The sequence below is a fragment of the Suillus discolor genome (assembly GCF_016758755.1).
Source record: "Suillus discolor strain FC423 chromosome Unknown F5147scaffold_23, whole genome shotgun sequence".
NCBI classification, from domain to species: Eukaryota; Fungi; Basidiomycota; class Agaricomycetes; order Boletales; family Suillaceae; genus Suillus; species Suillus discolor.
Genome location: NW_024541270.1, coordinates 1 through 14,725, shown reverse-complemented (window position 1 = coordinate 14,725; position 14,725 = coordinate 1). Strand labels below are relative to the sequence as shown.

The following is a 14,725-nucleotide window of genomic DNA, read 5'->3' as shown; positions in this document are numbered from 1 at the left end:
TCTCATCCTCAATCTTAACAAGATATCCCTTGCATTATATCAAGGAGTATTTCTATAGGCAGTCTCTTTGGGACGAGCATATCACTCGCACATTGAGTTCTGAAGGTAACACTTTGTAGAGCCCACACAGAACTAACTCTTTACATTGTGCCTGGCAAGGTGGATCAGACAGCAGATTATCAGTACAAGGCTTTGCGAAGCCTGCAAGGTATATTCCATACTCACATCTGTGTGGTCTTGAAGCCCCGAGCATGATGTAGGACTTGTAGTCCTTGTAGCCTCATAGAGGCTATTTTTGCAGTGTCCCTCAGGTTCAAGCGCAACATGTGTTATCACTACCACAGCGCGCATCCTCCTTATCGTCGCCCAACAGCCGCGTCTCATGCGCGCGCTTCGGTTCGCATCCACTCTTCATCGGTTCCATCGCGCATCCTTCCTCTGTCCTATCCATGTCCTCCACTTGTCCATTGGTGCGTATTTTATCTCATTCGCGTTAGACTGATTATATTTCCGAAGGTGATATTGTGTATGTTTCGTTACTTGCGTTATAGACCCTTAATATGTATTACTGTTATCTTCTCGGTTCCGAACAGCGCTACGCGCACTATCATATATACCTTAGACTTATGATTTTTCATGTATCTTCTTTTTCCCGCTATTGAAATTATCATCCATTTGCATGCATCACTCAGACTCTAAGTCTAAAAACCTTCGGCCGACTACATCGCGTGCTATATTAACAGTCGCGCTATAACGTTCCAACTTCACTCATCACACACATCAGCATACTCTTCTCCTGCTCTATAGTCGCGTCGTGTCTCTTTTGCATATCCGCTAAAGGCGCTGACACGCACCAAACTTGTTTTGTGCATGGTCATGACTACTTTTTAGCTTTGACATTCTCTGCTATACTTTACGAAATTACTAAGAATTTTCTATAACACATTATGATTTGATTTGAGTAATTTTCAGACATAACAAACCCATAATACTACATGATAATTCAATTAACACTTATCCAATTTAAAGATAAGTTCCAAACATACCACAACACATTAGTCAGCATTCTCTCACAATCTTATGATTGTTTTTTTACAATTCTTCACATTTTTCCTGTATGTTCTGAAACATATTTACGGTAGCATTCCAACATTTCAACAGTTCATGTGTGATCAATGGCTTAGTCAGATGAAATGAATTAGTAAGATGAGATGGCTTAGTCAGGAAACTGAAGGAAGAAAGTTGATAGATGGGAATATTTGAGAAGTGAACAAGTCATCATGAGACATTTCAACTATGACTCAGTATGAGTCAGGATGAGTCATATTTCCTTAAATAGATAATTACACAGCCACATTTAGAGTAGTATATAAGGGGCCCAGTTTCCCCTCTGAATAATGACAATCTCCTTTTTGAAATAAGCTTCCTTTGAGAGGACAGACATCCCCCTTTTAGAGAGAGGGAGGAGGATTTGAGTATCTTCCTGAATTTCTCACCCTACATTTGTGTGAACATCTGAGTGAATATTAGTTTATTCCCTCCATTCTTTTGTCATCATTTCCCACAACATACTGATCTTCTGAGGCCTACCTTGAGCCAATCCTTGAATTACACTAGCTGGTACACAGTTTTTTTTTTTTTTTTGTATCCATTTTTGTCCATTGAGAGTAGGGAACTCTATGTAGGACATTTCTATCTAGTCTAGGGGCCCTGTGCCCCTCCGCACTTCATGGTTTGCGAATGCCCTGGTGTGAGGCGTACCCCCACCAGTCCGCCGTTCCCGCTGGCTGTTTTAGACGCGCAACCTTGGGAAAGTGAAGTGACTATATGTGCTTGTGTAATGTAGGGTATGGTAGCGGAGTTGTTTCTATAACGCGTATTCGTGGGGGTGTGATGAATCTATGTGGGTAGGAGTAAATTAGTGTACCTGGACGGCCTGCCATTTGAGATTCTTGAGGAACGAAGTGAGTGGTTGATTAGTTGATTGTTTGATTATTTGAGGCGTAGGTGTAGGCGGATTATTAGTGAGTTGAGGTGGTTGTTCTTATGATATTAATCTAATGAGCGAGTCATCTTTCAGAAGGTTTGGGTTTTGCTAGGCGGACTTCACTGAATATGGGTGCAAGATGTTTCGTGCCATTGATGAATCTAATGAGGTGAGGGATTGCTTCTTCCGACATTAACAGGTATTGCAGGGATGTTGCTTGTCTTCCTAGGGCGACAGATAGGGTATGATGGTTTGCACGGTATTGACGACATTCGAGGAGGAAGTGGTGGACTGTTTCAGGGACTTGGGGGCAGTGAGGGCAGAACAGTGTTGGGGATTTGCCGATGCGGTGTAGGTGCTTATTGAGGGCTGTATGGCCCATACGGAGTCCAATCAGAGTTCCTGTGAGGTGTTTGGGGAACGATGATGTCAGCTTTATGAATGAATGGTCAAGCAGTGCAGGATCAAGCCTGTTCATTTGTTCGAAGCGTGGAGACTTCTCCCATATCTGTTTCCATCTCCGCTTTGTTTTGAAGTGGTGTTCTTGCTTGAGGGCCAATATGCTGAGGGGGAGGGTACTTCCACGAAGGTATTTTGGTAGTGATTCCAGTGGGCTGTTGTTTCGTCTTCCTTCTGTGGCTCTCTTGGCAGCCTTGTCCGCTTCTTCGTTACCATGGATTCCCTCATGGCCTGGGACCCATCTGAGTGTGACATCGAAGTTTGGGTGGTCTTTCGACAACTTCTGCATCATTCTCCTGAAGTGTTCACCTAGATATGAGCCTGACGTGGTGTTTGTATTCTCCCCAGACTTGAGTGCCGCTTGGTTGTCGATAGATATTGAGAGTGGGAAGGTGATGTGGTGTTCTGTTGAGATCAGTTTTGCTGCAAGGGTGAGACCTACTGTTTCCGCTTCATATACTGTATGCTCTTTGTCTGTCCCTAGATAATAACGCAGCGTTCTCAGCTGGGCTCCTGCATGAAATAGGATGGCAGCTGCACTGATCTTTCCATCTGCTCTGGAGCCGTCACTATATACCTGGATCTGGTCGGTCAGGTGAGCGTGTTCTTCCTTTGCTTCGTCACGTGTGCCAGCGATGTGTGTCTTGTAGGGACTTTTGGAGGATGGTGAGATACGTGCTGGGATGAGTGACTCGATTTGGTGCGGGATAATGGCGAATGAGCGGGTGAGGTGATGCAGTGATGATCGGTGGGAGGATATATAATGTCTGGCTGCGTGTCTAACAGGTTCGTGGAGGGGGTGTGATTTGGGATGCGCTGCTAGTTGTACAATGGCGCTGTAGCACTCGAGCTCGCACTAGGCTTGTATTCAGCTATTTTCCCATACATGTCAAACACACGAATCACTTCCAATGTTATCCGACACTCATCTGCTCAATCCAATGTTTATCTGCTAAACCCAACACTAACCCGACGAACCCGACGTTTCCCGCGCATCGGACCCGACGGACCCGATATTTTCCCGCGCACTTGTCCTCCTTATGTCCTGTCCTGTCGTATCTATCCCCACTAGGTGCGCAGTTATTCATTTTCATGTCGCTAACATTGTAGAACACATTATTACATGTCCACAGTACATCATGTCTTATTACATAGGACATCGGACCCGAAAATCAGCGCTACTACTTTCGCCTATAGCACTCCGAAATTCTACATAGACACTATATATTTCGCATACCTCCTACCTATTACTTTACCTTTCTACCTCCAAGTAGGAGGAGGTCATCCGATATTCGTAGTTCTTAGTTGGATTCCGCAATATCATCCTTTCTTTATCCGAAACATCTGACAGTAACCCGCCGTTCGCTATCCCCAACATTCGCTATATTCCCAACGCAAACCCAACGCTAACCTGACGCAACCCGACGCAAACCCGCTAACCCGAAAACATCAGACCCGACGTTTTTGACATCGGACTCGTAATTATACCTTCAGACTTTGTTTCCCATGCTTCAGACTATCTTCCTTTTGATATAACTGATTATTCTAATACCAACAGCAAGCCCCTCAGGTCGAATGCACTTGTCTTGCAAGTATAAGCAGACTAGGCTGTGCACGACCACAACATTTTTATATTGCTGGCTACTTACTTTGTGTAGTGCTCAGCAATTGTTGTATCTCTACAGCACGGTGGCAGGCATTTTGGAGGAGGAGAGTGATGGGGAGTATATTGGTGTGAGCTTCGAGGACGTCCGTCATGGTGCTTCTCATGGCTCCTGACATTGCCAGAGTGGCGATCCGCTGTATGGAGGACATCTTCCTGGCTATCCCTATGGATCCTCTCTGTAATTCGTTAGTATCCTTGGTACACGGTTATCAGTCATCTAGTTGTAGTTTCATCACATTCTCTTTACAACACAGGATACCTTTTCTGTTGGGAGAATTTACATATTTTTAACGATTAGGAGGACGACAAATAAGACTAGCACTTTATTCAACAATACTAAGAGCTTGGCTGCTTTAAGACTACATCAAGAGGGTGTACTCTGTTCTGATTCTGTGTCATACTCATCGTGAGTGCCTGAGCAGCAGAGAAGTTAGTTTCGAAGCCACATATTTCGGTTGATTTGATTGTGTTAGAGGCTTAGTTTGATCTCCTCTAATTTTTGAGAATAGGGAGTGTTTACAAGATATTACTCTGATTCATTGTGTACTGTTGTGATCCATATATTCATCTTCATATTGCACACCTTTGCAATCTTATTCTAGTAGCATTGTAGTACTGCATCAAGCCAGTTATCGATTCGGCTACACCATTTATGACCTTTATCTTTAACGTCCTAAGTACTGCATCAAGCCAGTTAACAGACTATCGACCCTCAAAGTACCTAAGCACTGCATCAAGCCAGTTAACGGTCACTGTCTCAACCCACCTAAAGTCATTAGAAGTTTGTTTAGATCGACCCAGCTATTTACGCCTCCTCCCATGAACGACCACATTATCAACCGTTGGTATTTGTCTGAACCGTTGACTGTGGAGGATAGTGAGAACTGGTGATTTTATTGCCAATCACATCCTAGTAAGACAGCACGCTTATAAACTGTCAGCTTTCCTCCACACTTTTGTGCTCGATCAAACTTTTGGTCGCTCGGTCGCACATCGTATCGCACCTTTGGCGGCTCGCTCATGCTCGTGTTGCATCAGTGCAATGTCGCACGCTCTTCCATTCTCAGTCACTCTTACCAGTTTCTAAGCTTCCCCTCCATATTTTACTTAGAGGAATTGTTCTCAGTAGCAATCCCCTTGGGCCGAATTTATACTTGCGTCCAGAGGTCTATTTGAGTTTTACCCCACTTCACCCTTTCTCCCCCTTTCACCCCTTCTCATCTAGCTATCATTCCTCACACACAACGACCTTTGCATAAATTCTGCACAAAGCACGAGTTGTTGGCCTCAATACAGGATATTGTGCAAAGTAAGTATCATATATTGTGATATACAAGCTTTTACTGACTTACCTTTAGTTCAGAAGCAAGCAGTTGAACAACGCAAGGTTCTTCACCATGATTGTAGTCTGTTCAACACCATGATCGGGGACGATGGTAGTGGTACCCATGGAATGTTGATTGATTGGGAATTCACTGTGAAGATCCTCAAGAATGAGAGCTATACTGTTGGGGGCACCATTAGTGTTTTAAATTAGTTGAGATTCAGTACTAATTATCATGTTTAAGGCACAATACCTTTTATGTCCTGAGCACTTCTCTTACAGCTCCACCTCAAGACTCTAACTGATGAGCGTGAGCTCAAGGGAGCCTCGAGTTCAAGACCATACCCACCCCCCCTGATCAAGCACTGCTACCAAGACAACCTTGAATCCATGTTCTATGTCTTCATATGGATTTGTATCGAGTTTAGGGGTCCCCTTGGTATGAAGCGTGTCCTCGACAAGAGTCACAATTGGATACCCATGAGTGGTCATCGGAGTTCAAGACATGCTGTGATAGTAAAACATCATTCTTTTTTCACGATGATTACTACATCAAGGAACTCACCGGACAGATTCATCCATACTTCAAAAACCTTATTCCCGTCGTGTTGGAATGGTACTATCTCATGAGAAATCCGAAAGATGTACATTTCAACAACGTAATCACGTTGTTGAATAAACATCTTAAAGATCTTCCCAGGAACAAGCCCTCACCTGGGCTCCTGGTTTCTACATGGTTACTCAAGGCACTGAAGGCGAAGGACCAAAAGGCTTTGAGTGTAGATGAGGGAAAGATGTCACAGTCAGTTGCTGCTAGTGAGATTGTGCCACACAACAAGAACAAGTGAATCATAGATTATCGATGGACAATGGAGGCTATGCCCAAGCCGAAGAGGAGCAGGATTGAATAGGGACTTTACCATAGTACAAATGTCATGTGACATGATATAAATCTCATTACTTCCGCAAAATGTACATGACTTGACACCATCATTACTTCATGTATGCCTGCAAGCGCTTGACTCATATCTATCAACACGTTGCATCTGACTTTACAGTGTTTCCACGCCATTGTGCACGAACAGTTGACTCATACTTCCAAATTGTGTTTGCGACAATCCTTCTCAGTTTATTTAAAGCCTTCAAGGCAAGTTTTTTTTGTTTCCCTCATACTATCTCTTGTATCAGCCCCAGTCATGCCATCTCAATGTCAGATTCAGGCTCGCAGCAGTCCTAAGAAGAAGAGAACAAAGCACAAAGCCATGGACTCTGATGGACAAAATACTTCAACAAAAAAATCGCAGGCTGAGGCTGAAGCACCTATCATATTGCAGGAGCCTCTTTGATGTTCCGGCCGTCCTGGTGCAGGAACAGGAGGTAGAGCTACTCAACTTGAAATAATTGGAGCTCTCTTGGATGCCCCAGCACGTACCAGCCAGCCCAAAGGCTCCACCTCCCTGGACTCCAGCGTTCCTACCAATCCTCTTGCTCCAGAACAACCTTGCAAGGGTCGTGGAAGCCGCACAAAGGGGTTTTTTTTTACCCTTCTAGTAATACCTTGATAGCTCTGAATTTATTAGAAGGCCCCTCCACCATGTAGCACCTCTAGCAAGCTGATAGATTCTGCACCTTCTAGACCACGAGGGAAGAAAGCTATGGTGACAAAGAATACTACCCCTCCTGCCTCGAGTGTCACAGCTCCAAACCTCCAACCAAGTTTCACACACCATGAAGCAGGCACACAGTTTGGGTTTTCTCCATTCATTATTCCTCCTGGTACAGAGCCTGACCTGCAGGCACTCAACAACCCCTACGTTGCTGCAGCTAGGGAGAAGCAGGCTCTTTCAGCAGGTTTAGATAATGCAAGACTTGTTCCTACTGCTGCTACCTTGGCAAACCAGTATCTGACGCCAGTACCTTCAAGGACCATGTTAGTTGCACATCAGTCTGATGCTAACTCGGACTTCCTTCAGAACCTAGAACCTACCCTTTGGCCAATTAGTGATGAACGCCTAGGTCACCCTGGACTGCAAGATTCAGGATCTGAAAGTTCGCAGACATCTAGCGAGGGTGGTGATGGAGACACTGACGATGAAGAGGAAGAGGAAGATCATGTAGACGATAGAGTTGGCTGGGGAGCAGCACATGGGCGCATGACTACACATCCTGGTAAGCAGTCAGCTATTGCCATTATGACACACTAAACGAGTGACAGGTTTTTCAAAGGAAGATATACCATCTCAACCCCGTGTCACCCTCACTCATCCAACCAACTTCGATTTTCAACATTTGCGCAATGAAGGTGATAATGACATGGAAAGATCGTTGGAAAATAACATCTCCAGCACTGATGATATCGCGAACAAGGTATAGTTTAGTTATTTTATTGAGAACCTACTAATTTTCTTTCCTTCTGGCAGCCTGCCGAACCCAAACCAGAGGATGTCTTACAGCATCACCACAACAAAAATGGACGCCCTTGACTTCCTGATCCTCAAGTACTCAAACTCCTATGTCACACTGAGACAAAACTTCCCAAGTCAAGCGACACAAAGGTCAAGACTGAATCAGGACAAGCAAAGGAACCAGGCGATGGACCTAAGGCCATGCAATTAGGCTGGTATGGTCCGCGGTGGAAAAGATTCCTTGAGGATACAAAGGGCGAATATTGTGCCCAACATGCGATAGAAAACCCATTCCCAAAACTCGTGAAAGATTTAACAGGTTCTGTCAATGAGGTCCTCATGGCTTCGCTTGTAGAATGGCTCGAAGAGGGTAAGTCTTTTTTCCTCTCGAGAGATTATACTCAGGTGTCTACCAGGTATTTGGCCTGATCACAAGCACGATATGGCAAAACTGGTATGTGCATTTTCTGGCACGTGTCCTTTCTAACACGCTATTATGTTAGCTGTATGAAGATTTATCAACGTGGCACTCAGAGCTCAAGAAGGTTGTTGCAGGTATCATGCCCTCCATGTACAACCTGATCCCTCCATTGCATGTCCTGCCTGAACAACGTGCTACCTGGATTGAAGAAGCTGCTAAGAAGTTGCTGGAAGATGCTATCTTTCTATGCTACGGTGTCGATCAAAATGGAAAGACTAACAATGCAGCTCATCCTGTGCTTCATGAAACTGCTATTACTTTCTTTTATACAGGATCTTACCATATTGCTCGCAGGAGACTGGATGTCTTCTGGAATGAGTTACCACTTGAATGCTTGGCACTGGTTTGCACTGCAGTATGCTTTCATGTGCTACTAATAATGCACTGACCACATTTTTATATGTTAATTGTGTCTTGGACGGCTTTGCTAGGAATGGCCATGGAAAATCATTCCCGAAGTTCAGCACCAAGGAATATGCATCTCTCTATACTGTTATGCTTGCCATGCTCAAATCAATCATGGAGGACCCTTACCACGGACTGAAACTAATGCGACAACTTCATTCCTGGGCTGAATCTGGATGGTAAGGAGCTTTTTTTTTTGAAGTATTTCATACTAATGAAGTTCTCATAGGGTGCAGTCCTACAAGATTGACGGCAGCCTGAACGACAATTTGAAGCATTCTCATTTAAAGATCATCCTTGATTGATATTTTCGAGTTCTTTTATGCTATTGCTCCACACTGATTCTATCTTGAGTGTCGTTTACTATAGTACATGATTTTCTGCTGCTATGTTTTCTATCTGATTGAATGCTATTATTTGTTTTGTCAAACCCCGTGCGCGTGTGTGAACAATTGAGCAGCCAGCAGCAGCACCACCATTATATTTTATTGGTACAAGAGCCCTTCTCTGGGTGTCTGTGAGTTGTCTGTACAGAAATTGACAGAAATTGATAGAATGAAGTAGTACTGTAGTGAGCTGTCTAGAAGGGACCAAGCTGTGTGTCTCTCATACTGTACAATTCTGTACAGAACCACACAGAACCCAGTGATTACTGATGCTATGGTCCACATCTCTCTGTTATTCTCATGCTGATGTTATACCCATTCTGGCAGGACATATATGGTGGTTTCTCATCTACATAGGGGATACAGGGAGGTGGCGCATGGGACTCAGTCTTTCTTATCCTAGCTTGTCAGCTTATCCAACAGCTGTGCTTGTGATCAAGGCTCACAGCAGCAAATCTGACTGTGCAACTCAACCCATAGATCTGCGATATGAAAACCTTTATGGCCCAAACATTATTAAAGCTGAGGAGTAGGTTTACATTTATGTGCAACCAAGGCATACTGATGATTTTACACAGTTTGCCTTGTCAATTACATGGATCCGAGTCGGTCAACATATCAGATTTGAACATACTCTATTGGCTATTGAGAGACTGGCCAATGGACAAGTAAATCCTTATTTTGTGGCTCTTTGCTTGAACTGATCTGTTGTTGCAGCAAAACTGTGTATGTAGACTGTGATGGCACCCTACATGTAACAGTGGAGATAACATTAAAATAATTGGTGAGTTATTTCCGGGAATGTCTCGCACTGTTGCTCAATCTACACTTCATCGGCATCCTCAGTGCACTCCCAGAATCTATCACTCCCACCTCAACCTGTAAATTACATCACATATATTACAATTGTACCTAGGCATTTAAATTGCTAGTATGCTGGTGATTGTCGCCGAGGACAGTAGGTATCCTGGCAATAAATACATTGAATCATCTAGTGGGTGTGGAGGTCCTCGTGGCCTTGATGTACACGTTCCTCATCCCGTCTGAGTTCACTGCTGAAGGAACAATACCCGCCTGGACCTTCTCCTCCTTCAGGGTTTTGATCAATGACAAGAAGTCTTCCACTGCCTCGGGCGATGTTTGGATATGTACTACGAGACGAGAGCCGGTAAGACCAATGGGGTTCGGCAATGCGGCCGCACGATCTATGATTTCCCAGTACTCGATGCCGATTGTGGAGGGATCATAAAAAACCTTATTTCGCGTCGCAAGTTCGTTGGAAATTTTGAGATCGAGAAAGAACCTATGGGACTTACCATGCAAGTCTCTGCGGGACTCAATATGCCGACCTGAAGCTCTTCTAAACCAGTTTGCAGGCGTTTTGCTAGAGCGTGAACCCTAGGAAGGAGAGAGAAATTATGGGTGAGTGCGTAAGCGACCGACCCAGCAAGAACACCAGTCTGTCGCATCCCTCCGCCAAAAATCTTCCGGAACCAGCGCACTTTCTGTATAAATTCCTTGGGACCGACGAGGCAAGTCCCCACAGGGGCGCCTGCAGCGAGTCAGTTTCTACTCGTAGGTACTGATGGCGATACTGACCGAGACCCTTGCTGAAGCACAAACTGACTGAGTCAAATGGTGCGCAGAGTTCATCGATCGGTGTGCGAGTTTCAGCGGCGACGTGCCACAGACGTGCACCATCAAGATGCATCAATATGCCATTCTTGAGGGCAAAATCAGCTATCTCAATTATGTCGCTCTGCGGCATGATCGTGCCATCCAGCGTGTTTTCCAGGCAAATGATTCGCGTCGGTGCGCTGATAAACATTAAAAGAATCCCAGACATGTGAAACTTCCATACCTGTGTATGTCAGTGCCGAACACTACATGAGGTTCGATATCTTTCAGAGTTAAATGGTGTCCTGTGTAGATGTTAATAATAGAGTGTGTGACCCCATAATCATGTGCATGCCATTTTTAGGTGTCAAAGCGTTCTGGAGAGCACCTGAGTGTATTGCTGCGCCACCAGCCTCGTACCTAGGGCAAGTCAGCCGCAAGGTTACGATGAATGGAGCAACAGCCTGAACTTATTGATGTGCGCTCGAATATCACAAATGATGGAATTGGGAGGCTGCTGGAGATGCGTGCGGATAGCAAGCTGGTTGCCCATGGTCCCGCTGCTTACAAAGAGAGCAGCCTCCTTCCCTGTAAGCTTAGCAATGTGTGCCTCGAGTGCAATAGTAGATGGCTCGTTGTAGACGTCATCGCCGAGTGAAGTCTGTACGGCGTACGCGAACATCTCCTTCGTGGGCACTGAATGATGTCCTGTTCATCGGATACGATTTGCAATAAAAGTGGAGAACACACCTGTGATAGTATCGGCTACCATTTCTTCAGCCAAACAAAATCCTCACTGTCTATTCGAGCTCACATATAAAACTCCTGGAAACTTCTTCCAGTTGTCTCGCATTGTCGCGCTGTTGAGTAGGAGTGATGATGTCTACTTTCACCTGCTCAATGATCGACGCCAGTTTAGGATCCATGTTGGAGAGAGGAGATTGTGGTATGCGAAAAGAGAAGTGACGGTTATGATTGTAAGAATGCCGCAAGTTGGACAGTAGTATTGTGATGCCAGGTTTGCGCAAGAATGACTCGAGTTTGGTTGCAATAACTCCGCTTGGTCAAAAACTTGTTATTATCTGCATATATATATGTCTGTCGGGACTCCGCTTACCAACACTGGTGCGAAGCCATGGCCAGTTGATGACTATGGTGATTCTAAATGAGGTACCACGATAAACGAGATAACGAAATAAGACGGCTTACGTAAAACACGTGTTCGTCCTGTGCAACGTTGTCGAGCTCCACTCGCAAAGTTATACCAGTTCCGTTTCGCTTTTCTTTCTTGACTTTCTGTACTAGTTCTCGATATCCGGTTTTTTCAGTATTTTAGCTTAATCATGGGGAACGTGGGTTATCTTCAGTTCGCAGGAATGGGTGATCTTAGTTCACTAACAAGCCTCCCAGGGCGCTAAAGCTGCACAAAAGCGTGAACGCAATGCTGGAAAAAATGCAGACAAAGGGCCTACAAGTAAGACCAAGGTTAATGAAGCGGCGAAGAACATTGTTTGCCAGACTTGCAGACAGACCTTCGTGAGTCGTTAGTCATAGATTCCGTCATTATCACTCTAATCGATTCCATCATCTCAGCTGCTTACCACCCGTGCACCAGCGTAAGTGTCCTTTTTCATCAAATGAGAACATGGGGAAAAGCGCTTTGTACTGATGGTGTACATGCATGCATTTCAGACTAGAGGAGCACGCCCAGAACAAGCACTCAAAAACACTGGCAGACTGTTTCCCGAACTTTACCAAGTAGGATGCATCCGATACATGTTTGTCTAATGTGTGGGTGAATGAATGTGCACCAATGCATTACGTTGTAGAACAGGTCGAAACTCTGAAAAAAAAAAAGTAAGCGAGGTGAGAAAGAAGAAGTCAAATGACTGACGCACATCATAACTATCCATAAATGACCTTGCACGGTAATTCTCATAGCGAGAAACTCGTTGACCCCGTGGCTTGTGCACTCGCTCCCGCGCTCTGCATTTTTTCTCCGACTTTCTTGTTAACTTCGAAAAACTTTGCCACACATCTGTCGATGCAGACACTCTCGCCCTTGTTGAGGTCTCCTTCGGCATAGCGAGGACTGATGCACTTGGAATGACATGAACTACACCACAAGTGAAATAAGTCAAGGCCACCGGAATTGTAAAAAAACTGTCACGCACGAAACAATACGGTTAAATACGTCTGAAACCATGTCAATTCTATGACCTGAGAGTTAGCTGCAACGGTTTGGGTGAAATGGGAGCCAACGCACTCGTTTATGGCCATTTCAATACGCTCATGGTTGACACCACCGGCTGGTGAGGGACCACCACGTCCAAGGAAAGACATATTAGCAAAGAACGAGAAAGCCGAGTGAAATTGAATGCGAGAAGTTTGGAGGACTCAGAAGTTTAAGTAAGTCGCGAAGATGTATAAGGAGCAAAATATGAGGCCACGTGGTTGAAAGGATGCATCCAAGAAAGGCAATGAAGAAAAATGTACGAGTCGTATATTCGAGAGCCAGACCTTGAAGGAAGACAGAGGCTTGCGCCATGTCAAGACCTCTCGCTGTCCACCGTTGTAGGTTTGTTGACTATGCGCCATCACCGATCACGGCTCTTGCATTTCCTCCGCTACCGTTGCCATCTCTCAAAGGTAAGAAACGGGAAAGGGATTTAAAAGATAAGTTCGGCACACTTGGTGTCGGCCATGCCAATGGCAACATCGACCTTCTCGAATGGACTGCAGAGGAGGGAGAAATACAGGCACCCCAAGCTTGGCAAGTGCGCAAGGTGAGGCACTCTGCGTTGTTATTTAACACAATGATTGAAGTCGCATTTAGACTCTTCCAGGCCCATGCCCATCAAAAGTAGATTCGCTAGCTTTTACTCTACGCTATCCAGACATATTTCCATCAGAAAACATACCTTTGTGCTCTGATCTTCGTCTCTTCAGCTCAGGTGGTGGGTCTGAATTGCTGGAATGGAACATATCTCACAGCTGTGTTCGCGTACGATGCTCTTACTCTGTATAGTCAGCATCAAACTCACATTGGACTGTAGAGAACCATTAGCTCCCAGGGAGGTGCCATCTGGAGCATTGCAGCCAATCCTGCCTCGACACTACTTGCCCTGGGTTGCGAAGATGGGTCTGTTCGCCTGCTATCCTTAGCTGCGGACACTTTGCAGCATCACAGGCGATTCGATCGCATAAAAAGTCGTATACTGAGCATTGCTTGGGGCCCGCCAGCACCTCGACCGCCAAAACAGCGGACGGCGAAGAAGACTGACAGTGGAATGGATAGTGAAGAAGACAGCGATGACGATGAAGACGAATGGACAGACACATGGCTCGTCACGGGTGGCTCAGATAGCAGCTTGCGGAAGTGGGATGTCGCTACTGGCAGATCGACTGACCGTATGGGGACAGACAAGATGAAAGGTGAACGGACACTTGTCTGGACAGTTGGTGTGCTTGCGTGAGTGCACGCGCAAAATACTTCAGTTTTTCAACCTAACCAATTTGACATAGCGATGGGACCATTGTTTCTGGGGATTCTCTAGGTACAGTGAAGTTCTGGGACTCCATGACTTGCACACAAACCTGCAGCTATCTGGCGCACGGAGCTGACGTGCTTTGTCTTGCAATTGGTCCCGTAAGCGTCCAACGTGATATTCTTCTGTGGCTAAACTTACCGTGTTCCAGGAAGGCACATCCGTATTCAGCTCGGGTGTCGACCAAAAAATTGTGTTGTTCTCATATGTTCCCACTGCTCCAGAAAATTCTTCTTCTGTGTTGTCCTCCTCCCCAGCGCGATGGATTCAGTCTGGCTCACGCCGTGTGCACTCACACGACGTCCGGTGTCTTGCGGTCTGGCCACCTCACTCCCCCATACCCCCAACTTACAAGCGAAAGCCCTCCGCAAATGCAACATACATCGCACCGGTCCTAGCTTCTGGAGGATTGGACATGTCTATTGCCCTCACTCCTGCGCTGCCTGC

The 14,725-nt window shown here is 45.4% G+C and overlaps 6 protein-coding genes across 6 annotated transcripts; 4 read left to right on the top strand and 2 right to left on the bottom strand.

Annotated features, from left to right (window-relative positions):
- Positions 1–5,532: 5,532 nt before the first annotated feature.
- F5147DRAFT_652181 (uncharacterized protein) lies at positions 5,533–6,343 on the top strand (the record flags this gene model as incomplete). The annotated part of the gene is made up of 4 exons (XM_041433605.1): positions 5,533–5,637; positions 5,719–5,952; positions 5,994–6,238; positions 6,292–6,343. 4 exons carry the CDS (start codon positions 5,533–5,535, stop codon positions 6,341–6,343), a joined length of 636 nt encoding a protein of 211 aa, XP_041293498.1.
- Positions 6,344–7,091: 748 nt separating this feature from the next.
- On the top strand, positions 7,092–9,032 carry F5147DRAFT_772860 (uncharacterized protein; the record flags this gene model as incomplete). Its single annotated transcript, XM_041441391.1, has 8 exons — positions 7,092–7,605; positions 7,652–7,803; positions 7,977–8,211; positions 8,258–8,295; positions 8,345–8,557; positions 8,595–8,677; positions 8,754–8,906; positions 8,957–9,032. 8 exons carry the CDS (start codon positions 7,092–7,094, stop codon positions 9,030–9,032), a joined length of 1,464 nt encoding a protein of 487 aa, XP_041293497.1.
- Positions 9,033–9,992: 960 nt separating this feature from the next.
- F5147DRAFT_691210 (pyridoxal phosphate-dependent transferase) lies at positions 9,993–11,954 on the bottom strand. Its single transcript, XM_041437125.1, has 8 exons — positions 11,545–11,954; positions 11,481–11,495; positions 11,201–11,426; positions 11,086–11,150; positions 10,975–11,035; positions 10,713–10,930; positions 10,430–10,665; positions 9,993–10,367 (listed from the first exon to the last, which is right to left on the bottom strand). Exons 1-8 carry the CDS (start codon positions 11,654–11,656, stop codon positions 10,101–10,103), a joined length of 1,200 nt encoding a protein of 399 aa, XP_041293496.1. The 5' UTR covers positions 11,657–11,954; the 3' UTR covers positions 9,993–10,100.
- A 186-nt stretch (positions 11,955–12,140) lies between these two features.
- F5147DRAFT_575614 (At2g23090 like protein) lies at positions 12,141–12,492 on the top strand (the record flags this gene model as incomplete). Its single annotated transcript, XM_041431282.1, has 3 exons — positions 12,141–12,266; positions 12,324–12,346; positions 12,423–12,492. Coding segments are annotated over 3 exons (219 nt in total), but the record flags the coding sequence as incomplete, so codon positions are not given.
- A 206-nt stretch (positions 12,493–12,698) lies between these two features.
- F5147DRAFT_526575 (Tim10/DDP family zinc finger-domain-containing protein) lies at positions 12,699–13,073 on the bottom strand (the record flags this gene model as incomplete). The annotated part of the gene is made up of 3 exons (XM_041430005.1): positions 12,699–12,846; positions 12,905–12,943; positions 12,997–13,073. Coding segments are annotated over 3 exons (264 nt in total), but the record flags the coding sequence as incomplete, so codon positions are not given.
- Positions 12,961–14,725, top strand: F5147DRAFT_144956 (WD40-repeat-containing domain protein; the record flags this gene model as incomplete). The annotated part of the gene is made up of 5 exons (XM_041428254.1): positions 12,961–13,516; positions 13,567–13,734; positions 13,787–14,202; positions 14,256–14,379; positions 14,430–14,725. Coding segments are annotated over exons 1-5 (1,244 nt in total), but the record flags the coding sequence as incomplete, so codon positions are not given.

Bases quoted from the DNA above. Each gene is read 5' to 3' on its own strand.
- F5147DRAFT_691210 (XM_041437125.1), bottom strand. From the start codon at position 11,656: ATGGATCCTAAACTGGCGTCGATCATTGAGCAGGTGAAAGTAGACATC. The intron at 11,036-11,085 runs GCATGCACATGA...ACATCTACACAG, and splicing joins CGCTTTGACACCTAAAAATG to GACACCATTTAACTCTGAAA. The intron at 10,666-10,712 runs GTCAGTATCGCC...GACTCGCTGCAG, and splicing joins GTGCTTCAGCAAGGGTCTCG to GCGCCCCTGTGGGGACTTGC.